The sequence below is a fragment of the Euprymna scolopes genome, chromosome 4 (genome assembly GCF_053919585.1).
Source record: "Euprymna scolopes isolate OS-2025 chromosome 4, ASM5391958v1, whole genome shotgun sequence".
In the NCBI taxonomy this organism is placed as follows: domain Eukaryota; kingdom Metazoa; phylum Mollusca; class Cephalopoda; order Sepiida; family Sepiolidae; genus Euprymna; species Euprymna scolopes.
The window spans coordinates 95346397-95372497 of record NC_136485.1 but is presented as its reverse complement, the minus strand read 5'-3'; the positions used below and the strand labels follow the sequence as shown (position 1 = coordinate 95372497).

The following is a 26101-nucleotide window of genomic DNA, read 5'->3' as shown; positions in this document are numbered from 1 at the left end:
TGCGGACAGTGGTTGGGGATTGCACCGAATACCAATCCATAGATCCAGCCCCAGTGCATTGGAAACCAGGTGGCCTTGACGTCCCTGAAAATTGAAACAGGATTACTATTGAGATAACTCATTTCGGCACTTAGTTGTACCTAACGTTGATAGACTGTGGTCGTAGCTATTTGAAGCAATTGCACCAACAAGATTCTGCTAGCATCATTTAGCAGTTGGAGATTGTGTTCTGTGAGAGAGGGTTGCCAATTGAATTGCTCACTGGTAATCGTGCAGCGTTTTGCAGAAGGATATTTGCTGAATTTACACGATGTGGGGAATGCATATTTGATTTTGGTGCATCCACATACCCTTAGGAAACAGAATAATTTAGAGGTCCTATCACACAATAAAGCACATTGCGCCAAGAACAGGGTACACAATCTTGGAGGCAGTGTACTGGCATAACATTACACTTGAAGATGACTGAACCTGCGAATGTACTATACACCTATAGAATCCGTGTCAAGGGTATCGATGAAGTGATATTGCCGACAATGTTAATCCATACAACGACGGAGATGCTGTTTGAGTGAAGAATCCACGGGGAAGATGTATGATGCAGTTCAGCACAGTTACGGTGAAATCATATGGTTTCGCAAGTTGATTGATTAGATTGTTCAGTTCAGTTTCACAGTTCATTAGGTGCTATGCAAATTGATTGTTACATTTTTATGTAAGGTTGCAGTCACTTGCATAGTTGTGTTCATGTTAATGTTTTTGTGGAATTTTTTTGTTTATTATTAATATGCTGCCAGATGCTCTGTGATTGTGATGTATGTAATTGTAGGGTGTTTGTGTTGTTTTTTTTTGAAAAATGTTTCCTGTAAACAGATTACTGAATGTTGGGATAAAGTAATAATTACTCAATTAGATCTCTGATGTTCCATTGTAAGATTGTTTGTCGGTATGGATTTGTTATGGGTTTTGTTGCTTGTATCCATTATCTCTGATCTGTTGATTTTTTTTAGTCAGTAGTGTCTGATCTTTGTTCTAACATATCTATTTCCTCCAACTTGCTTTGAGTTGTGGCTTTTGATTTGGAGGTTGAGTACGAGCTGTTAATTTTTTTATGAGTTTTTGGGGTTGAGTTTTGGTTTGGAAGATTTGTCTTGTTTATATTCTTTGTAATATAATTTTATTTTTTTTTAACATATTTCACCCCCAAACAAGGCACAATGCCACTTGGTTATGAGGTACTATTTAAGACCAAATCTACAGGAACAATATGTAGGGTGTTGAGCAGCGAGATGTCTGTTCACATTACACATGAACTTCTGCATGTCAGGAACAGGGACCTGATTGGGAATTCTAGAGTCTAGCAGTTTGAGGGAAGAAACTATTACAGCAGAAAGTTTACAGTGTAGGGGTAGAATTTTGCTGCTTGCAATGTAAGGCATATTTACGTCAAAGGAGTACAAGTGCTTTGAATTTGTCAGAGCACATTCCATTAAAATACTTGTATAAAGGCACAATGATGCAACACTGTGTCCATGGGACAAGGAGTTTGGTTGAGTGTGCGAGACCTATTAGGTTGGCAACTCTTTTTTGGACACTTAAAGACCAGTGGCAGATGCACTAGCTCATACTTGGCAATAATACTCCATATGTAAATAGTGGCTTTGTAGAGATATGGGATACTCTCAGGTACAAGTAATTTTCTAGTACAGTAGAAAAGGTCCACTTTCTTCACAGCAATTTTGGCAATTTTCTCAATGTATTTGTTCCAATTCATGTTGGCTGTGAATGTTAAGTCGAGGAGTTTGAATAAAGAACTTTCAGGCAGCATTTTATTAGTTATAGCAATTAGTGGTTGAGAAAGTTTTTTGTAATTGTTAAGAAAAGAAGCTTAGTCTTGGCAGCATAGAATGTTCCATTTACATCCCCATTCCACTACAGATTGGAGGTCTTCCGCTAAGGTTTCAGCCATTGCCGAATAGAGGAAGGAGGCTACTGTGGCAATAGTTGAGTGGATAAGTTCTTTCACCAGAATTTTTGAAACAATTTTCCAGCAGGAAAGCAAGATTTGGTAAGGCATTTTTGAAGAGTTTGGAGAGCCTCAGCGAAACATTTAATAGTATCGTAAAGATAAGATTAGGCGCACATGCTTTTGAAGTCTTTTTATGGCATCACGAACCTGAGAAGGAGTGATTTCACATCAACTGTGGTTTCTGTCTGCAAGCGGAAATTTGGGAGGAAGTGGATTATGGGTCTACAGTGAAGTTGGAGGCAAACCGTCGGCCAAGCAGGTTAGCCTTGTCGATTGCTGTGCAAAATAACCTCATGGTTGTTAAATAGTGGGGAGAATTGTTGATTGCTGTGCAAAATAACCACACAGTTGTTAAATAGTGGGGAGAATTGTCGATTGCTGTGCAAAACAACCTCACGGTTGTTAAATAGCGGGGAGAATTGTCGATTGCTGTGCAAAACAACCTAACGGTTGTTAAATAGCAGGGAGAATTGTCGATTGCTGTGCAAAATAACCTCACAGTTGTTAAATAGTGGGGAGAATTGCTGTGCAAAATAACCTAACGGTTGTTAAATAGTGGGGAGAATTGTCGATTGCTGTGTAAAATAACCTAACGGTTGTTAAATAGTGGGGAGAATTGCTGTGCAAAATAACCCAACGGTTGTTAAATAGTGGGGAGAATTGTCGATTGCTGTGCAAAATAACCCAACGGTTGTTAAATAGTGGGGAGAATTGTCGATTGCTGTGCAAAATAACCTAACGGTTGTTAAATAGTGGGGAGAATTGTCGATTGCTGTGCAAAATAACCCAACGGTTGTTAAATAGTGGGGAGAATTGTCGATTGCTGTGCAAAATAACCTAACGGTTGTTAAATAGTGGGGAGAATTGTCGATTGCTGTGCAAAATAACCTAACGGTTGTTAAATAGTGGGGAGAATTGTCGATTGCTGTGCAAAATAACCTAACGGTTGTTAAATAGTGGGGAGAATTGTCGATTGCTGTGTAGAATAACCTCACGGTTGTTAAATAGTGGGGAGAATTGCTGTGCAAAATAACCCAACGGTTGTTAAATAGTGGGGAGAATTGTTGATTGCTGTGCAAAATAACCTAACGGTTGTTAAATAGTGGGGAGAATTGTCGATTGCTGTGCAAAATAACCCAACGGTTGTTAAATAGTGGGGAGAATTGTCGATTGCTGTGCAAAATAACCCAACGGTTGTTAAATAGTGGGGAGAATTGTCGATTGCTGTGCAAAATAACCTAACGGTTGTTAAATAGTGGGGAGAATTGTCGATTGCTGTGCAAAATAACCCAACGGTTGTTAAATAGTGGGGAGAATTGTCGATTGCTGTGCAAAATAACCTAACGGTTGTTAAATAGTGAGGAGAATTGTCGATTGCTGTGTAGAATAACCTCACGGTTGTTAAATAGTGGGGAGAATTGCTGTGCAAAATAACCCAACGGTTGTTAAATAGTGGGGAGAATTGTTGATTGCTGTGCAAAATAACCTAACGGTTGTTAAATAGTGGGGAGAATTGTCGATTGCTGTGCAAAATAACCCAACGGTTGTTAAATAGTGGGGAGAATTGTCGATTGCTGTGCAAAATAACCTAACGGTTGTTAAATAGTGGGGAGAATTGTCGATTGCTGTGTAGAATAACCTCACGGTTGTTAAATAGTGGGGAGAATTGCTGTGCAAAATAACCTAACGGTTGTTAAATAGTGGGGAGAATTGTTGATTGCTGTGCAAAATAACCCAACGGTTGTTAAATAGTGGGGAGAATTGTCGATTGCTGTGCAAAATAACCTAACGGTTGTTAAATAGTGGGGAGAATTGTCGATTGCTGTGCAAAATAACCCAACGGTTGTTAAATAGTGGGGAGAATTGTCGATTGCTGTGCAAAATAACCTAACGGTTGTTAAATAGTGGGGAGAATTGTCGATTGCTGTGCAAAATAACCTAACGGTTGTTAAATAGTGGGGAGAATTGTCGATTGCTGTGCAAAATAACCTAACGGTTGTTAAATAGTGGGGAGAATTGTCGATTGCTGTGCAAAATAACCTAACGGTTGTTAAATAGTGGGGAGAATTGTCGATTGCTGTGCAAAATAACCTAACGGTTGTTAAATAGTGGGGAGAATTGTCGATTGCTGTGTAGAATAACCTCACGGTTGTTAAATAGTGGGGAGATTTGCTGTGCAAAATAACCCAACGGTTGTTAAATAGTGGGGAGAATTGTCGATTGCTGTGCAAAATAACCCAACGGTTGTTAAATAGTGGGGAGAATTGTCGATTGCTGTGCAAAATAACCTAACGGTTGTTAAATAGTGGGGAGAATTGTCGATTGCTGTGCAAAATAACCCAACGGTTGTTAAATAGTGGGGAGAATTGTCGATTGCTGTGCAAAATAACCTAACGGTTGTTAAATAGTGGGGAGAATTGTCGATTGCTGTGCAAAATAACCTAACGGTTGTTAAATAGTGGGGAGAATTGTCGATTGCTGTGCAAAATAACCTAACGGTTGTTAAATAGTGGGGAGAATTGTCGATTGCTGTGTAGAATAACCTCACGGTTGTTAAATAGTGGGGAGATTTGCTGTGCAAAATAACCCAACGGTTGTTAAATAGTGGGGAGAATTGTCGATTGCTGTGCAAAATAACCCAACGGTTGTTAAATAGTGGGGAGAATTGTCGATTGCTGTGCAAAATAACCTAACGGTTGTTAAATAGTGGGGAGAATTGTCGATTGCTGTGCAAAATAACCCAACGGTTGTTAAATAGTGGGGAGAATTGTCGATTGCTGTGCAAAATAACCTAACGGTTGTTAAATAGTGGGGAGAATTGTCGATTGCTGTGCAAAATAACCTAACGGTTGTTAAATAGTGGGGAGAATTGTCGATTGCTGTGCAAAATAACCTAACGGTTGTTAAATAGTGGGGAGAATTGTCGATTGCTGTGTAGAATAACCTCACGGTTGTTAAATAGTGGGGAGATTTGCTGTGCAAAATAACCTAACGGTTGTTAAATAGTGGGGAGAATTGTCGATTGCTGTGCAAAATAACCCAACGGTTGTTAAATAGTGGGGAGAATTGTCGATTGCTGTGCAAAATAACCTAACGGTTGTTAAATAGTGGGGAGAATTGTCGATTGCTGTGCAAAATAACCCAACGGTTGTTAAATAGTGGGGAGAATTGTCGATTGCTGTGCAAAATAACCTAACGGTTGTTAAATAGTGGGGAGAATTGTCGATTGCTGTGCAAAATAACCTAACGGTTGTTAAATAGTGGGGAGAATTGTCGATTGCTGTGTAGAATAACCTCACGGTTGTTAAATAGTGGGGAGAATTGCTGTGCAAAATAACCCAACGGTTGTTAAATAGTGGGGAGAATTGTTGATTGCTGTGTAGAATAACCTCACGGTTGTTAAATAGTGGGGAGAATTGTCGATTGCTGTGCAAAATAACCCAACGGTTGTTAAATAGTGGGGAGAATTGTCGATTGCTGTGCAAAATAACACAACGGTTGTTAAATAGTGGGGAGAATTGTCGATTGCTGTGCAAAATAACCTAACGGTTGTTAAATAGTGGGGAGAATTGTCGATTGCTGTGCAAAATAACCTAACGGTTGTTAAATAGTGGGGAGAATTGTCGATTGCTGTGCAAAATAACCTAACGGTTGTTAAATAGTGGGGAGAATTGTCGATTGCTGTGCAAAATAACCTAACGGTTGTTAAATAGTGGGGAGAATTGTCGATTGCTGTGTAGAATAACCTCACGGTTGTTAAATAGTGGGGAGAATTGCTGTGCAAAATAACCCAACGGTTGTTAAATAGTTGGGAGAATTGTTGATTGCTGTTCAAAATAACCTAACGGTTGTTAAATAGTGGGGAGAATTGTCGATTGCTGTGCAAAATAACCCAACGGTTGTTAAATAGTGGGGAGAATTGTCGATTGCTGTGCAAAATAACCCAACGGTTGTTAAATAGTGGGGAGAATTGTCGATTGCTGTGCAAAATAACCTAACGGTTGTTAAATAGTGGGGAGAATTGTCGATTGCTGTGCAAAATAACCTAACGGTTGTTAAATAGTGGGGAGAATTGTCGATTGCTGTGTAGAATAACCTCACGGTTGTTAAATAGTGGGGAGAATTGCTGTGCAAAATAACCCAACGGTTGTTAAATAGTGGGGAGAATTGTCGATTGCTGTGCAAAATAACCTAACGGTTGTTAAATAGTGGGGAGAAATGTCGATTGCTGTGCAAAATAACCTAACGGTTGTTAAATAGTGGGGAGAATTGTCGATTGCTGTGCAAAATAACCTAACGGTTGTTAAATAGTGGGGAGAATTGTCGATTGCTGTGCAAAATAACCCAACGGTTGTTAAATAGTGGGGAGAATTGTCGATTGCTGTGCAAAATAATCTAACGGTTGTTAAATAGTGGGGAGAATTGTCGATTGCTGTGTAGAATAACCTCACGGTTGTTAAATAGTGGGGAGAATTGCTGTGCAAAATAACCCAACGGTTGTTAAATAGTGGGGAGAATTGTTGATGGCTGTGCAAAATAACCTAACGGTTGTTAAATAGTGGGGAGAATTGTCGATTGCTGTGCAAAATAACCCAACGGTTGTTAAATAGTGGGGAGAATTGTCGATTGCTGTGCAAAATAACCTAACGGTTGTTAAATAGTGGGGAGAATTGTCGATTGCTGTGCAAAATAACCTAACGGTTGTTAAATAGTGGGGAGAATTGTCGATTGTTGTGCAAAATAACCTAACGGTTGTTAAATAGTGGGGAGAATTGTCGATTGCTGTGCAAAATAACCTAACGGTTGTTAAATAGTGGGGAGAATTGTCGATTGCTGTGCAAAATAACCTAACGGTTGTTAAATAGTGGGGAGAATTGTCGATTGCTGTGTAGAATAACCTCACGGTTGTTAAATAGTGGGGAGAATTGCTGTGCAAAATAACCCAACGGTTGTTAAATAGTGGGGAGAATTGTTGATTGCTGTTCAAAATAACCTAACGGTTGTTAAATAGTGGGGAGAATTGTCGATTGCTGTGCAAAATAACCCAACGGTTGTTAAATAGTGGGGAGAATTGTCGATTGCTGTGCAAAATAACCCAACGGTTGTTAAATAGTGGGGAGAATTGTCGATTGCTGTGCAAAATAACCTAACGGTTGTTAAATAGTGGGGAGAATTGTCGATTGCTGTGCAAAATAACCCAACGGTTGTTAAATAGTGGGGAGAATTGTCGATTGCTGTTCAAAATAACCTAACGGTTGTTAAATAGTGGGGAGAATTGTCGATTGCTGTGTAGAATAACCTCACGGTTGTTAAATAGTGGGGAGAATTGCTGTGCAAAATAACCCAACGGTTGTTAAATAGTGGGGAGAATTGTTGATTGCTGTGCAAAATAACCTAACGGTTGTTAAATAGTGGGGAGAATTGTCGATTGCTGTGCAAAATAACCCAACGGTTGTTAAATAGTGGGGAGAATTGTCGATTGCTGTGCAAAATAACCTAACGGTTGTTAAATAGTGGGGAGAATTGTCGATTGCTGTGTAGAATAACCTCACGGTTGTTAAATAGTGGGGAGAATTGCTGTGCAAAATAACCTAACGGTTGTTAAATAGTGGGGAGAATTGTTGATTGCTGTGCAAAATAACCCAACGGTTGTTAAATAGTGGGGAGAATTGTCGATTGCTGTGTAAAATAACCTAACGGTTGTTAAATAGTGGGGAGAATTGTCGATTGCTGTGCAAAATAACCAAACGGTTGTTAAATAGTGGGGAGAATTGTCGATTGCTGTGCAAAATAACCTAACGGTTGTTAAATAGTGGGGAGAATTGTCGATTGCTGTGCAAAATAACCTAACGGTTGTTAAATAGTGGGGAGAATTGTTGATTGCTGTGCAAAATAACCTAACGGTTGTTAAATAGTGGGGAGAATTGTCGATTGCTGTGTAGAATAACCTCACGGTTGTTAAATAGTGGGGAGAATTGCTGTGCAAAATAACCCAACGGTTGTTAAATAGTGGGGAGAATTGTTGATTGCTGTGCAAAATAACCTAACGGTTGTTAAATAGTGGGGAGAATTGTCGATTGCTGTGCAAAATAACCCAACGGTTGTTAAATAGTGGGGAGAATTGTCGATTGCTGTGCAAAATAACCTAACGGTTGTTAAATAGTGGGGAGAATTGACGATTGCTGTGCAAAATAACCTAACGGTTGTTAAATAGTGGGGAGAATTGTCGATTGCTGTGCAAAATAACCTAACGGTTGTTAAATAGTGGGGAGAATTGTCGATTGCTGTGCAAAATAACCTAACGGTTGTTAAATAGTGGGGAGAATTGTCGATTGCTGTGCAAAATAACCTAACGGTTGTTAAATAGTGGGGAGAATTGTCGATTGCTGTGCAAAATAACCTAACGGTTGTTAAATAGCGGGGAGAATTGTCGATTGCTGTGTAGAATAACCTAACGGTTGTTAAATAGTGGGGAGAATTGTCGATTGCCCTATATTTACCACACTGTTATAAATTTTCCAGAACTCATAATTTCTACAACTCAATGCGTTTTCTGGTGATTTCAGCGTGAGGCCATCTCATTATTATTATCACTTATGTTGAATGACTGTGATGCGCATGTTGCCTTTGATCAATGCTAGCTGCGCAAGTAAATGAGGAGAGTGGGGTTTGCTATAAAACTTCAGTGTGGGAACATATTGCTTCAATTGCTACTTTGAGCCATTTAGTAGCTTCATTTGCACACTGTTCTGCAGGAAGAGAAAAGATATGGGCATCTCTGATGTGATCATTCTTTTTTGAATTTGAGTTTTTTTGAAATTAGCACATTTCGGTTCAATTTTTTTTACAATCTATGTGTATCTCACTATTCCCACAACTCATGCATACTGAATGCCATGTACACTTGTCTCAATATTGTACCTATCTCTGGCTTTGGATTTGGAGACAAAGTTCAGTGTTTATTTTTTCGTACTCTATTTTAATGTTATTTGAGACTTGATGAGTGTAAAATGTTAAGATGTGCATGTTTGTATTAAGATCTTTTCTTAATTTGGATTATTTTGACATTAACAACATTGTTAATCCTGATCTCTTCGAAGGGGCATACAGATAATTTAGTGCTCCTAATCACTCCTTTATTAGTGTTCAGGATATTGTGAGAGTAGGTTTTGATTTTTGGGTTTTCAAAATATCTCCATTTGGAGATTTCTGCAGCTTGTTATTTCTACTAGTAATGTGCTGTTACTATTTTCTTTTCATAATAGAATTCTCTTATTTTGAATGGAGACACCTTGGTTATTGACTCTCCTTTGGTCACTTCTATTACGATGTATGAGGAAAGGTTTTTTTGTTTATGAGTTTGAGCTCATGCTGTCTGAGACTTTGGAATGGTTTCTTTTTTGAGGTGTGTTGTAGTACATTTAGCGCATATAAATTTTTTTCATCTCTTCCCACTTCCCTTGCAGCTCTAAGTGTTGGAGGGGGGGGGGTCATTCACCCTAACACAACAGGAATATATTTGTCTCGCTGGTGGATCCAAGCATCTGTATTTCGTTCATTTTTGCTAAAGGCTTTTTTTTTTTTTAAAGGAAAAATTTTCTTTTTTCTGCTATTAGTGCAAGTTAATTGACTCTTTGGCCACCATTTACTAAATTAGTATATTGCCTAATGTGGGAATGTGAAAGGGAAACAGTTGGTCCATAGGATATTCAAATATAGAAATAAATTTTGTTTTTTCTGCTATTAGTGCAAGTTAATTGACTCTTTGGCCACCATTTACTAAATTAGTATATTGCCTAATGTGGGAATGTGAAAGGGAAACAGTTGGTCCATAGGATATTCAAATATAGAAATAAATTTTGTTTTTTCTGCTATTAGTGCAAGTTAATTGACTCTTTGGCCACCATTTACTAAATTAGTATATTGCCTAATGTGGGAATGTGAAAGGGAAACAGTTGGTCCATAGGATATTCAAATATAGAAATAAAGAATAAAAAAAGCTGTAATAAAATAAATAAATTCTAATACTTACATCTTTCATCTGCCTACCATCATAATTAGACACAACTGTGTTTGTTATACCCATTCGATGCAAGTTTCCTATAACAGCATTGAGGCGTTCTCTATGGAAATCATTGGCAAATAAAATACCTGTGTTTTTCATCAGAGCCGCTGTCAAAAACATTAAAATAAAAAGTGATTATTAAATTGTAATAACAATTCATTGCTGAAAAAGAAATTTAAAAAAATAAAAGAAAATGAGTTTTAGTGGCATACAAACACACACACACACACTCACACACATTTTGCCTTTTATATATTAGATAGACTAGCGGGGGGAGGGGAGACACGTTTGAATTTATTTAACTATTAAAAACAGGTGGCCGCAATAAAAGTTAACTCTGCTGCTTCCATTTGACCTAATTAAGAAGGTCAAATAGAAGTCACGCAGTGTTTATGTTTGTTTACCCAAATTTGACCCCAACAGATGTTGGGGAGGGGGAAACCAACTCCAAATTGTCCAGATTGAATAGCAACTGTCTGATATACAACATTGATCAAAGCTGATTGCTTCTGGAAGTTTCCCAGTGCGATGTCGAGAACGCTCGCTTAGCTTTGAATTAGTTTCGCTTTTTATACGAAAAAGCCGAATCACCACGCGAGAAGCCAAAATAGCAATAATTTTGTAAAAGTTGATGTAAATAAATCTAGACACGACATGCTTTCCCAAATCCTAGATATTATTATCTAGGACCTATATAAACAGTTGTAAGCGATAGTAATGAACCCAGGACCATGTGCGAGAAAAGCCTTTGCCAGACATACAGGAATTGGTCACACACATTTTGCCTTTTATATATATAGACTAGTGGGGAGTACCCGGCGTTGCCTGGGTGTTTGGAAGTGTGTGTGGTTTTGGGTAAATCAACCTAAACTAAAATAAAAAGAAAAAGTTTTGGTAGGTGAGCATGAGGATCGAACCCGAACTCTTGAGGCAAAGTTGGAAATTAAAGTGTGAAACAAAAATGTGCGACGTTAACCATTTGGCCACCGCGACATACAACGGAGACACGGTTGAATTTATTTATTTAACTATTAAAAACAGGTGTCCGCAATAAAAGTAGCTTCAACACAAAACCAACAACAAGATTGATCAACCCAACCAGACCCGAAATTGGAAAAATTAGTAAAAGAATATTAGAGAAAATCAATCTAGAATTAAAACGGCAATTCAACCTGAACCTATGGATAAATACGGCAGATCCTGTAAAATGGTTTCTTAACATTGCCAACAAGAAAAAATGTGCCTTCGTGCAATTTGACATAATGGATTACTACCCGTCAATCACAAAGGATCTCTTTGGAAAGGCAATTGAATTTGCTAAGACCTATACCAATGTCTCCGATGAGGATTTGGATATCATTACGAAATGCCACACAACTGTCCTTGTCTATAACGGAGAACAATGGGCAAAAAATGGGCAAAACGACTTTTTCGGGGTATCAATGGGATCGCTGGACTCTGCAGAGGCAACCGATCTCGGACTTTATATCATTTATAATTTAACAAAGGATAATATTATTGATAGAAGGGACATGGGCTTATATCGTGATGATGGGCTGATAATAGTGAGGAACGCTACAAGTGTTAAATGTGATCAGATTAGGAGAGCAATCCATAGGGACATGAAAGAATTTGGCCTAAAAGTAGAAGTTAATGCTAACTTAAAACAGGTTAATTTCCTTGACGTTACTTTAGATCTTGATTCAAATACTTATAAACCATATATGAAGGATAATGCTAATCCTATTTATATACACCCGCAGTCTAACCATCCACCATCCATTATTAAACATATACTGTTATCTATTGAAAGTAGAATAAGTAACAATTCATCTGATGAAGTAACTTTCAATGATTGTAAAGCTATTTATAATACAGCACTTAAAAATAGTGGGTATAAAGACATAGAGATAAAATATAAAGCAACTAACGCTAGCACAAATGGATCTAGAAATCGTGGTAGGAAAATTATTTGGTTCACACCCCCCTTTAATATTATGTTGAAAACAAAACTTGGTACAAAATTTTTACAACTTATTAACAAGCATTTCCCACCAAATAATATATTACATAAAATATTTAATAAAAATACATTAAAATTAAGTTATAGCTTTAGTGATAACTTAGAAAGGATTATAAAAAAGCATAATGGAAGAATCTTAAGGATGACTAATAGAGAAGGTGTAAATACTAGTGCAAACACGGCGGTGAATAAATGTAACTGTAAAAAGCCTGAGGAATGCCCAATAAAAAAATGAATGTCTGACCTCATCAGTGGTATACCAAGCTAGGATATTCCCAGTAGAGAACCCAAGAGACAAAAGATTCTACATAGGGAGTACCCAAATGAATTTCAAAAATAGATTCTATGGACATACACGCTCGATGAGTAATCAAACATATAAAAAGGACACTTCCTTATCGTTATATTACTGGAAATTAGTTAGAGAAAATAAAACACCTAGTATAGAATGGAAGATTATTAGGAGGGCCAATACTTGCCACTCATTGATCTCACCATGTCCATTATGCTTATCAGAAAAACTTGAGATAACTAGGTTTAAAGACAGGGATAAATTATTAAATATTAAACAAGAAACTGCTATATCCTGCAAACATTTCAGAATACACGCACTTAAAGAACTCTAAATTAGTAGACTAGAACAACTATGAGTACAACTAACCCCCATCAAATAACCCACCCACAAAGAGGATAAGTGAGGTCGCAACTATGATCATACCCGTATGGATTACGTAAGTCGCTTAATATTCTACTTCATCAAGCAGTTATAATATTACTAACCTAAATAAGTACCTGTATGAAGGTATATTTGAACCAAACGAGTAATAGATTGTTTTGGGTGAACCTCGTAATAATGTATGCATATGGGTATTTTTGGGTGCATGCATGTATGAATATATGATCTTTATATACCTGGGTAGGAAAATTAATTTAAAAAAAGAAAAAGAAAAAGATAAATGAATAAATAGATGAAAGAAAGTAAGAAATGAAGCGTGAATGAAAGAAAAGGGAATAAAGAAATTAGGGTGAATAAATAAAGATGAAGGTAAGTACTACAATATATAAGCTTGTATACTCAGTTTGTATAACCTAAATACTCTGATTTCTGTCATATGTTATATATTATTATTGTATCGTTATACATCTTATGTATATCTGCCTAACCATCGAAAGAGTGCTTGCTTAATATGAAGATAGGCCTATGAACTTCATGCTGAATTCACTATAAATTTTTACGTAGCAAAAAAACCTACAACTTAGGAAAATGTAACAAGCGGGTGGGGCCATAAAATATAACTATGCGTGTGGAGTTTGATAGAAAAAGGAAATTTATGTAGTAAATGAATTCATATCTGTTCCTACTTTAGATGTATCATTTGGTGGCAGGGTACACATATATATATATATATATATATATATATATATATGTCTGTATTTTGTGTGAGTATGTACGTATAAGTGTATTTATGTATGTTTGTATGTATATATATATATATGTGTGTGTGTGTGTCTATATATCTGTGTGTATGTTTGTATATGAATGTATTTGTATATGTGTATGTATGTATATGCATATATATTTCTGAACTATTAAAATAGGCTGTCTCGTATATGATTGTTATAGCAATGTAGATTACAAGAATGTATGGATGTCCGAATGTTGTTTGTACGTATGTTATTTATATATATATATATATACACATACACCCGCCTGGAGTGTAGTAGCATGCTATTTCATATACCATATACCACGCTACTGAAGTAAGAAAAATGCCGTTGTATGTCTGTATGTGTGTGTGTATATATATGCGCGGGTGTAGCAAAGTGTAGGCGTTTATAAGTATATTAATATATATATATGTACATGTGGGGTTTAGATAACTTTCGTGTTTTATGTTTATTCATATTTTGTTTTTTATTTTTATTTATTTTTTGTTTACCTTATTTTAATTTTAACTTTATTCCTGCGTAGTTTAGAGTTATTGCCTAGTTTCAGTACGTGTGTGTAAGTAAAATAAAAACGAACAGCATAGATTCGCTTTTGAATATATGTATTAACATGAGTGTGTGTGTATGAGTGTGTCTGTGTATGTGTGTGTTGTGTGTGTGTTGCATGTATGTGTGTGGATGGGTGTAGATTGAAAGACACCAGTCAGTACTTAGTGACCACAGCAAATGTTCTTAATTTACAGACTCCAAGACAAAAAAACTAAATTCTCAAGTACCTTATGCCATAAAAACCAAAAGATAGGTTGAAAGGGAAATGAAAAAGATGTTTATTATCTTCAAAGACCTCACTTGTCCTCTCACCGTTTTATGACTCCCACCCAGGTTACATTCTAACTTGACAAACGAAATAGGAAAATGTATTTGGTTGAAATATCAGTTTCGACGGTAATTCTTGGCCTGAAGACATAATCCCCCAACGCGGGTGATTACAGAAACATGTATGCACATATGTAGCCATTAATGTTTGTATAAATAAATTTAATATATATCTATATATATGACCTAGACAATGTTGCTTAACTTTGGTGATCTACATAAAGCATTTGAAATTCCCACATAGCCACACATCCGATAATGACCAAGACAATGTTGCTTAACTTTGCTGATCTACATAAAGCATTTGGTATTCCCAAGTAGTCACCCACCTGATAATAACCAGACTCCATGTTGCTTAATTTTGGTGATCCGCATGAATCATTTGGTAATCTCAAGTAGTTACCCATCTTAGAATGACCAAACTCATTGTTGCTTAACTTTAGTGATCTACATAAAGCATTTTGTATTCCTAAGTAGTCACCCATCTGATAATGACCAGACTCCATGTTGCTTAACTTTAGTGATATGCATAAATCATTTGGTATTCCCAAGTAGTTACCCATCTTAAAATGACCCTCATTATTGCTTAACTTTGGTGATCTACATAAAGCATTTTGTATTCCCAAGTAGTCACCCATCTGATAATAGCCAGACTCCACGTTGCTTAACTTTAGTGATCTGCATAAATCATTTCGTAATACACAGTAGTCACCCATCTTAGAATGACCAACTTCATTGTTGCTTAAATTTGGTTATCTACATAAAACATTTTTTATTCCCAAGTAGTCACCCATCTGATAAAGAGGGGACTACATATTGCTTAACTTTAGTGATCTGCATAAATACTTTGTTATTCCCAAGTAGTCACTTATCTTAGCATGACCAACTGTCTAATCGGACCTATACTGCACAAGCACCTTCAAAATTGTCAAGTCGGACCTGTACTGCACAAGCTCCTTACAAAATTGTCAAACCTGACCTATACTGCACAAGTACCTTCAAAATTGTCAAATCGGATCTATACTGCACAAGCTCCTTCAAAATTGTCAAATCGGACCTATACTGCACAAGTACCTCCAAAATTGTCAAATCTGACCACTGCACAAACTCCTTCAAAATTGTCAAATCTGACCTATACTGCATAAGCACTTGCAAAATTCGGACCAAGGTGCACAAGCACCTCCAAAATTTTTCAAATCAGACCTATACAGCACAAGCACCTTCATAATTTTTTTCAAATTGGACCTATACTGCACAAGAATCTTCACAATTATCAAATCAGACCTATACTGCACAAGCACCTTCAACTTTTTTTCAAATCGTATCTATACTGCACAAGCACTTTAAAATTTTTCAAATCGGACCTATACTGCACAAGCATCTTAAAAATTGTCAAATCTGACCTATACTGCATGTTATATAGTTCATTATTATTGTTTTTGTTGTTATTAATAGTGAGAGTCTTAGAGAGTTTTATTAAGAGAGATTGTTGTTGTAGATTGATCGTGTTATAAAGAATGTTGTTGTTTCTGTTATGAAGAGATTGTTCGTGTTATGACGATTCATATATATTAAAAGTTCATTACTTAGAAGTGTTGATATGAGAAGCTCTTAGAGTGAGGAGATGAGAAGCTCTTAGAGTGAGGAGATGAGAAGCTCTTAGAGTGAGGAGATGAGAAGCTCTTAGAGTGAGGAGATGAGAAGCTCTTAGAGTGAGGAGATAGTGTTCAGACAGTCTTAGTGTAGATATGAGATGGAGATGTCAAGACATTTTATAACACAGATATATAGACGTATAATAACAATTTTCCACTTTACCTTTTGGTAGAATCACAACACAAAGACGACGTTTATACAAACACATGATGGGTTTATTTCTTCTCACGACCGACCGTGGTTTTCTCATCAAGAATTCAAAGCTTCACATATTAAGTTTCAAAGTGACCGTCTTGCTTCTAGACGTTCGAATTCCAAACTGCAGACTATCGTCTGTCGTTCTCAAACTCCCTCTAAGTTTCTCCCAGTTTCTCCTTCCTTAACTCTAAAGTTTTCTAACTATATCTAGAACTTCTCATTTTTCCATGACGTCATACACATGTTAAAACATGTGTCTTCTTTCACGTGTTCTGGACATGCATGTCCAAAACTTTTACTTTTTTTACAAAAGGAATTTTAACCTATGCTCAGTAACCTATATTTCCAATATGTTAAAAACATGTTTATTAAATTATCTTGTAGCTGCATTCTTTCAATTGAATTTTCATAACAAAATTGACAGTGCACATTCTTTTCTTGAAACTATTTTATCTCTAAGCTATACAATCGTTTGTTTTACATTCCATTTTTTAATTCTCACACATAATCTATTTCTAAACCTAAATTACGAGGTTCGAATTTCGTCTATGCTATTTCATTTTCATTTTAACTAAATCTCTATTTTTATACTTACATGAAAAGGGGACAGCCCTTATCATGTAACATGCACAAGCATCTCCAAAATGTTTAAAACCGGACATATACTGCAAAAGTACCTTAAAATTTTTCAAATCAGACCTTAACTGCACATGCACCTTAAAATTTTTCAAATCAAACCTATACTGCACAAGAATCTTCACAATTGTCAAATCGGACCTATACTGCACAAGCATCTTCAAAATTGTCAAATCGGACCTATACTGCACAAGCATCTTCAAAATTGTCAAATCGGACCTATACTGCACAAGCATCTTCAAAATTGTCAAATCGGACCTATACTGCACAAGCATCTTCAAAATTGTCAAATCGGACCTATACTGCACAAGCATCTCCAAAATTGTCAAATCGAACCTACACTGCACAAGCACCTTCAAAATTGTCAAATCGAACCTACACTGCACAAGCACCTTCAAAATTGTCAAATCTGACCTACACTGCACAAGAACCAACAAAATTGTCAAATAGGACCTATAGTGGACAAGCACCTTCACATTTTTTTTTTAAATCAGACCTATACCGCACAAGCACCTTCAAAATTTTCAAATCGGACCTATACTGTACAATCACCTTCAAAATTTTTCAAAACGGGACCTATAATGAACAAGCACTTTCAAAATTTTTCAAATCGGACCTATACAGCACAAGCACCTTCAAAATTGTCGAATTGGACATATACATATACAATCCTGGGCGACGCTGGGTATTTTGCTAGTACATATCCACCTATGTCATACAATCCCGGGCGACGCTGACTGTTCTGCTAGTACATATACACCTACTTCATCCAATCCCGGGCTATGTCGGGTATTTTGCTAGTACATATATCCACCTACGTAATCTAATCTCGGGCGACGCTGGGTATTTGGCTAGTACATATATCAACCAATTTTTTTGCGATCCCAGGGCCGGGTGGTCTACTCGGAAAAATTCCATGAATTTTATCTAATCCAAGGCCATGCCGGGTAAGCTGCTAGTACATATGTCATGCTAATGCTATGTCATACAATCCCGGGTGACGCTGGGTATTCTGCTAGTACATATAAACCAATTTTATCCAATTCCAGGGCGACGCCGGGTATTCTGCTAGGAAACATTTCACCTATTTCATCAAATCTCGGGCAATGCCGAGTATTCTGCTAGTACCTATATCCACCCATCTCATTTAATCCCAAGCAATGCCGGGTATTCTGCTAGTATATATATCCTCCTAACTCATCTAATCCTGGGCAACCGCAGATATTCTACTAGTACCTATTTCCATTTATCTTATCCAATCTATAAGGGCCTTGTGCCTAAGTTTGTTCTCTTTGTGAATTTTTGCTTTTGATTGTAAACAATTGATTATAACTTTTTCTTACCAGAAATAAACTATATAAATAAGATCAACGTGTAGTCCACCGGGCTCTCGAGCTAGGTCCAAGGCGCTCAACTGTTGTCACTTTGGTTAGTGGGACTGACCTCTACTTTGAGGCGGCAGGACTCTTTTGCTCCCCTAGGTGTGTGGTAGTCTGGACCCAAAAGCCGACCCCTTCTTTGGGAGTTTGCTGCTTTTTGAGACCAACAACACTTTTCAGTTGATGCGACCTGGTAGGGATTAGACTTTTTAGGTTTCTTTTCGTTTCTTCCTCTCCAGGTTGAAATGGTCTAATTTCTCCCCACTTAATTGGCCTAAGTAGCACTCTGACCTGCTAGGCAACCACTTTGTCTTCCTTCGCTGCTCTCATCCTAACAGGGGATCGAGCAAACCAGGGTGACTTTCTCGCTTCCTTGTTTTGTGCAAAGGGCTTTTTGAGGATTTTTTTCTTTGTTTCCGCTCCCCTCTCGGGGCAGAAATGTCTATCCCCCTCTTTTCTTAATTGTGACGTGGCACTAACCCGCTAGCACCCACTGCATCTTCCTTCTCTGCTCTCCACCTCAAGTGGGATACAAGCTGCTAACCCAACATCCCCGCAAGGAGAGGTTAAGCCTCTGTTCTCTTCTGATCCCGCTCCTCCCCATTTCCCCTATTTTTTCTTTTCTCCTGGCTACACTTTGGTCCACGTCAGCGGACAGTGCAACCACTCCACGATGCTGGGCAGAGGAGGCATACCACCGCAGATTCACTACATTGCTCCCCCCCAGAAAGCTCCCCAATGGAGGGAACACCTCCCAGCTACCCAGAAGAAGAGTAGTAAGGCAGGGTAGGGCCGCAGCCCACGGCGACCCTGGAGAAGTGAATAATCAAGCCTGGACCCTGCTCCCCAAGAGGGCCACTCCCCAATCGAGGGACCAAAGGTCACGGCTGGTGAGGGAATGAGACGTTTCAGGTGGACCACACCCTATGGCACCTCTTGCATCTCAATCCTCGTCAGCGAAGACGACCCCTCCACTCCTGTTCCCCATGAGAGCAACCACGCAACAAAAAAGGAGGAGAAATCAAGGGACAAAGAAGATGGACGTCGCAGGTGGGGTACCCCAAGTTCCTCAGTCCACCATACCATCATCAAAATGTAGCACTTCAGTTCTCCAAGAGGACAACCCCCTCACGGAAAAAAGGGAAAATGATGAGGATGGAGTAGCTAGAAAGACTAAAGCATGAAGCAATAGTGTCCTTAAAAATTATAGGCCAGGTGACCAAGATCAGCCCGCTTCAGCGCTCCCCAAGAGACCATGCCTAAACCAGGCATCCCTCCGGAAAGGGAGATACCATCAAGTCTGACACCCAGCAACATCCTGGTAACGAAAACTGGAGCAGATGCAACCCCCATAAGTGGTGGACCACAGTAGGTGGTACCCAGGAGCCAACAACCCCCTCTCAGGAAGTGGAAGAAAAAGAGACCCAGGAGGCAGGGACCAGCAGATTGGCAACACTTCACACTGACTGGCCAGCTTTCATCCCACTGGGCAAACCACCAATCCCCGATCAGCAGAAGCAGCAACACCCAAGCGAAACGACAGTGTCCTGGAACCCCAGTACCATTGAGGAAGACACAGAATGGGGTCCACAAACCCAAATGTCTCCTCAGGAATACGGGGATCTCTTTGAGACCACTTACAAGGACCTCATGGAAGAGAACGTCATAAACCCCCTCCCAGGTGTCGCAAAGGACCTTAAGAAGAGGATAGTGTCCTTTGTCACCTTGGACACAAAGAAAAGAGGTCTCACAGGAGTAGATAAGGACAACATGGTAGACTTCCTCCTGGATTTGAAGATCCCAGCAAAATACATATGCAGGAGGAGCCACGCCATGTGGGACGTCCTGCTCCTAAACGAAAAAGAGGCCGAAGAGACAGCCAAGAAGACCAATCTACACTGGAAAAACATCAAACTCCAGCCAGAATACCTCAGCCAAAGAGTCATCAACATCGCCGTGCTGAACGTCCTGTCTCCTAGGAGCGGTCTTCAGCCAATACAGGGACCTGGTGTCAGTGGTCCCAGCAAGCAAGAAGACGGACATCCTGACAGGGGACTACAGACTCCAGATGCGCCTCAACAGAGCTGGTTTCAACCTAATACCAGAGACGTTGAAGTATGAGGAGTGGACACTGTCCGTCATAGTAGAGGGACAGAGACCGCACTGCTGGCACTGTCAGCAGTGGGGGCACGTGGCAAAAGATTGTCCCAAAAGAAATCCGACCAAAGCCACTGCAGCTGCCGACAAACCTCGTGCCTCAGAGACGACAACCAAGCCAACGGACCCATCCCCCAGCATTGGATGGGTTACAGTATTTCGAAAGAGGAAAACAAAGTCCTCCAATTCCGGCCAGCAAGCAGACGGAAAACAAGCGCCGCAGCAACAACAGCTGCTGCAGCCAATACTGCCGAAACGATGAGAACAAAATGACCAGCAGCCACCGCAGACAAAGATGTCAAAACCCAAAAAGCAGCAGCAGCAACCGCAGCAGAAGCATCATCAACAACAGCAAGAAAACCAGAACAAACCAGCCCCCGAACGAACTGAATCAGGGGACAAGAGGAGGAAGGACTACTCCTCGGAAGACGAATTCGCCAATGAGAGGAAGGGAAACCCAACCACCCCGCTTCCCGGTTCATTCGAGGAAAAGAGAAAGAAAAAGAAAATTAAAAAGACAGAAGGGAAAGAAAAGGTGGCCCTACCCCCTGTGAGCATACACCATCCCAAACACCGCAACAACACCAAACATCACACCCACCCCACCAACACCATACACACACCAACACCCACACAAACCAAACCACCACCCCAAAGATAAAAAGAAATGAATGAACCCGGGAGAGGGAGGGGACCGCTCTGCCTCTTTTAATTAGGCAAGAACTCTGTCAAATTGACCCCCTGTCTGTGGCAACGGCCCTCTCACATCGTCAGATAAAGACTTTAAAGCCACTGCTAGATTGCCAACAGATAGAGAGAAAAGATGTCAATTTCCTGGACGCCCCACTCCTAATGACTTTCATTAGAACTCCAGAGGCTTGCAAGAGCAACTTGTCGTCACTTCTGGAGGCAGCTGAAGGTGCCTCTCCGGAAATGAAACTACTTAAGAAAAGAGACTCTTCCCTTGACGAACTGTCAAAACAATGCAAGGGAAGGGTCCATCCGTCTCTCTACAGGGCCCTAAAATTGACCTTTCCCCTAGACATTAGCAGCATTGTGAGAGAAGGTAAGGACCTGAAAAACCTGACCTCCTTGAGCATTGCGTACAACGTCAGCGTCCTTCTACCAACAGAGCCAAGTGCAACACACCTTAAGGGAGGTAGCATATCTTTAAATTCGTCCAGTTTGAATGCGAGGGGCTTGAGAGCATTGGGTCGGGCGGCTCGCCTCCGGTACAAACTCTTGTCCCTGGGAGTGGATGTTGCTGTGATCCAGGAGACGCATTTCGTTTCTTCTGCGGACTGTCAAGTGCTGAAATCCCGGGATTTCGACATTTTCTCGGTATATAGTAGCCCGCGGGGGAAGGGAGTCTCCTTGCTAGTGCAACAGACTCTGTCCGCAGCGGTCAACGTTGTTTATAGAGATACGGTGGGCAGGCTGGTTGTGGCCGATGTTGGCGTAAAAAATTCTGTTTCGGGTGGTCACGGTTCATGCGCCCGGCACCGCTCGCAAGAGGGTCTCTTTCTTCAGCCAGCTTGACACCTTCGTAGACTGTGGGAAGCGGGTAGTGCTAATGAGGGATTGGAACGCCATCTTAGACTCAAAGTTAGATAAGGTAGGAGGCAAAGCTAGAGGGTCGGAGAGGTGCGAGTCCAGCCTGGTCAATCTGATGGCTAGATGTGATCTGGTCGACAGATTTCAGGTTGAGCATCCAGGGCAGGAGATGTGGACGTGGACCAATAGCATTTCCTCCTATCCAAATACCTATTTGGACAAGATACTAGTTAGAAGAGGCAAAATAGATTTCCTATCTTGCCCCATGTTCACTTGGTTAGGTCAGTCGGACTATAAACTAGTTATGGCCCGGCTGAAGCTAGGAAATAGGCCTAAGTTAGCAGGTTACTGGAAGTTAAACACCTCCCTCCTGGAGACAGAAGACTTCCGAGATCAGTTAAGAGAATTAATTAAAAAGGAACTAGTGGGGGCGGTTACTGGGAGTAAGTGGTTGTTAGGTCTAAAGCCAACATTAGAAGCTTCTCCGCTAAGTATGCCCAGCACCTCGCACTAGATAAGGCCAAGACGAAGAAGCAGCTAGAGCAGAAACTTACCTGGGCTACGAGGGAGGGTGATAAGGTTAGTCAGGAACTAGCTAAGCAGGACCTTCTGCACGAGACTAGCAAGCGTTACGAAAGTCAAGTAGTCAGAGCCAGGCTTAGAAAGATAAGCAACGAAGCAGTCAACTCTGATGCAGTCGCACGATTTCTAGGTGTGGTTTGGATAAATACATTGCAAAAGTTATACATCCGGATGGACGCACCCTCGAATCGATTCAGATCTACGAGGGGTTTCAAGAACATTTCGAGGAGCGTTTTACGCAGCAGACTGATCTTCCGGTCCTTGAGTTTAGCGACTATTTGGCTGACTTTTCCCATCTTGATGCGGCTAGAGCAGCTGGTTGTGAGGGCTGGGTGACGGAGTGGGAGGTCTTTACTGTGCTGAAGCAGGTCAGCCGTAACAGATCGCCGGGACTCGATGGTCTGTCATAAGAACTGTATTTGAGGCAGTCGCCCATGGTTCAGCCTCTTCTGACGGATGTGTTCAACCATTGGTTTGCGCAGGGATCGATCCCGGGGCAGGTAACTAAGGGAGTGATCACATTGCTGAGGAAAGGTGATGGGTATGGAGGGGAAGAGTTAGACGACTACAGGCCCATAACTCTGCTTAACACAGAGTCGAAGATTTTGGCCACGGTTCTGTCAAATCGGTTATTGGCTTTGGAGCCTTTGCTCCACAAGCTGAGATGTGGGGAGGCAAATTCGGCCCTGCATGGAATGACTACCTGGCGGCCCAGCTGCCAAGGTATCCGCGTTCGCTAATGATGTCACGATCTTCGTGTTGAGCTTTAGAGACATCAAGATTGTGTCAGAGGCGTTGGCACAATACAAAAGAATCACGGGAGCCAAGATAAACCGCAGTAAGTCTGTTGGACTTCGGTTGGGCGCCTGGAGTGGCAACGCAAACCTCCTGGCACCCTTCAACTGGACGGATGGCCTGGTTCGGATCCTTGGCGTGTGGTTCGGACCGGGTCTCCAGCTTGATAAGAATTGGTCGGAGGTACGGTTAAAGGTGGAGGCTGCAGTCAACTAGGCCTAAGCTAGCCGGATACTGGAAGTTCAACAGCTATTTGTTGGAGGTGGACGACTACCAGTTGAAGGTTACTGAATTAATTCAGCGGGCTTTAGTGGGGACAGTTACAGGGAGTAAGTGGTGGGTTAGTCTTAAGGTTAAAATTACACGTTTCTCTGTTCAGTACAGCCAACGCTTCACATTAGATAAGGCTAAAGCAAAGAAGCGTATAGAGAATAGGCTGACCCGAGAAGTGGAGGGGGGGGGTGGACCCGCTAGAGATAGCACTAGCTAAACAAGACCTGAACCGCTTGGCTAGCGAGCGGTATGAGGATCAGATAGTTATGGCTAGGTTAATGAAAGTCTAACGAAGTTATGAATGTTGACGCTGTTGAGCGTAAGGCGTGGTTCGGACAGGTACATTCGGAAAGTACAAAACCTGGAAGGACACGCCCTCGTGTCGACTCAGGAGATCTGCGAGGGGTTTCGGGAGCATCTATTGGAGCACGTCTCCCAACTTCTCAAACTCAAGGTCAGAGAGTTTGTCAGCTATTTGGCCGACTCGCCCAGCCTCACAGCAGATTGAGCGGCTAGCTGTGATGGTCTTGTTACGGAACATGAGGTCATTACTGCGTTGAAGCAGGTCGGCTATAACAAGTCCTCGGGGCTTGATGGTCTACCCTACAAATTCTACTTGAGGCTGTCGCCCATGTTGGTCCCTATTCTGAAGGATGTGTTCAACCATTGGTTTGCTCAGCGTTCCATCCCTGAACAGGTGACTAAAGGCGTGATCACATTGCTGAGAAAAGGTCAATGGCACGGTGGGGCAGAAAACTTGAATAATTTTAAGTCCTTGACTCTGCTAAACACAGATTTTGGGAGAGATTCTTGTGAATTGCTTGCATGTTGTTATCACTGACTTGATCGAACAGGACCTGTGAAAGGGGATCAATTCAGGACAATCTTCATTTGATCTGCATAATCACAGAAGGAATAGAAGGTGACACCGAAACCGCACTGATCAGTTTAGATCAGTCCAAGGCTTTCGATAGGGTCGACCATCAGTTCCTGGGATCTGTGCTAGAGGCTGCCGGTTTTAATCTGGACTTCAGCAAGTGGATCTTTGTACTGTATGATAGGCCGACGGTAGCGGTGCAGATCAACAGTAAGCTGTCGTAGTCGTTCGCCATCTCTCAGTCAGTGCGTCAGGGTTGTCCACTCTCGCCTCTTTTGTACGTCCTGGCGTTGGAACCCCTCCTTCCCAAGTTAAGGGACGAAGCGGCTACACCAGTCCTGCGCGGAATTGCTTTACCTGGAGGTACACGAGCCAGGGTTTCAGCATTCGTCGATGACGTCACCGTGTTCATGTCTTGCCCCACGGACATTCAAGCGGTGACCAAGGCACTCACTTGATACGAAGAAGTAACAAGGGCCGTCTTCAACTACAGCAAGTCTGTTGACTTGCAGTTGGGGGCCTGGACCAGAGTAAATTCGCTTGCAGGCATCTTCAGCTGGACCGGTGGTCCGGTCCGTATACTCGGTGTCTGGTTTGGCTCGGGACTTCAGCTGGAGAAAGATTGGTCGGAAGTATAGAGGAAGGTCAAATCGTCCAGACTTGGATTCGAAGGAAATTGTCCTTGAAGGGTCGGGCGGAGGCATGTGCAGGATGAGCGGAAAAACGTATGAAGTCTTTCTGGTCATCCTGTATCGATTGTCTGTACTTTCTGTCCCTGAAGGACGCCTAACCCGCTTACAAAAGCGCCTCGACTCACTTCTGTGGGACGAGGTTAAGCACTATGTCTGCAGAGAGGTCTGTGTTCAGAGTCTGAGCGAGGGAGGCCTGGGACTGCCCAGTCTCTTATGTCATAAAAACCCTGTGAAATTGGCCTTCTTGCGTCGTTCGCTAGGAGGACGCTCTTTGGATCCCTGCGGTTGAGAACTGGTTTCCTAATTTCAAACCCAACCCTTCGGTAGAATGTTGTCATAGACTGAAGGGGGAGCACAAGTTCTTTGCCGAATGCTGAGCCGCACTTAGAGCTTTGCCAGGGACCGGTGTCCTCAAACAGCCTAGAAAGAGATTTTACCGGGAGTTAGTGGAGGGCACCGCGTAGGATCCTCTTGGTAGGCAGATGGGATGGTTGAGGGAGGAGTTGGGCGCCGGGACGGGATTTTCTGATTAATTTGGAATTTTCCCTTACCTGGCAACTGGTCTGAGATGCACTGCCCCTCTTTGACGAACTCAACATTTACAGAGACACAGGTCTGGTATCATCGCTGCAATGAACGCAAGGTCAAATCGGTCAGCCATGCTTTTTTTCGTTGCAGCCGATTTCAGATCCTATTACAGTACGTCAGGGAGTTAACGGCTCACATTGTAAATGTTTTTTCCAAACGCTGGGGATTTATTAGTTAGATTAGGATCCACAGAGTGAATGAGGTATTGTGGTAAATGTTGCCAGTCAAGTGTAAGACTCCAAAGTCAGCATTCTTACAAATTTACTGTAATC

The 26101-nt window shown here is 40.9% G+C and overlaps 1 protein-coding gene across 1 annotated transcript in view; it reads right to left on the bottom strand.

The window, feature by feature from the left end:
* LOC145268972 (28S rRNA (cytosine-C(5))-methyltransferase-like) overlaps positions 1-26101 on the bottom strand; it is a gene marked incomplete in the record, with an annotated part of 228363 nt that overhangs the window by 61817 nt on the left and 140445 nt on the right. Inside the window, 1 exon segment of the mRNA XM_080124592.1 lies at positions 10062-10201. Within this exon segment, the coding sequence (XP_079980718.1) occupies positions 10062-10201 (140 nt within the window).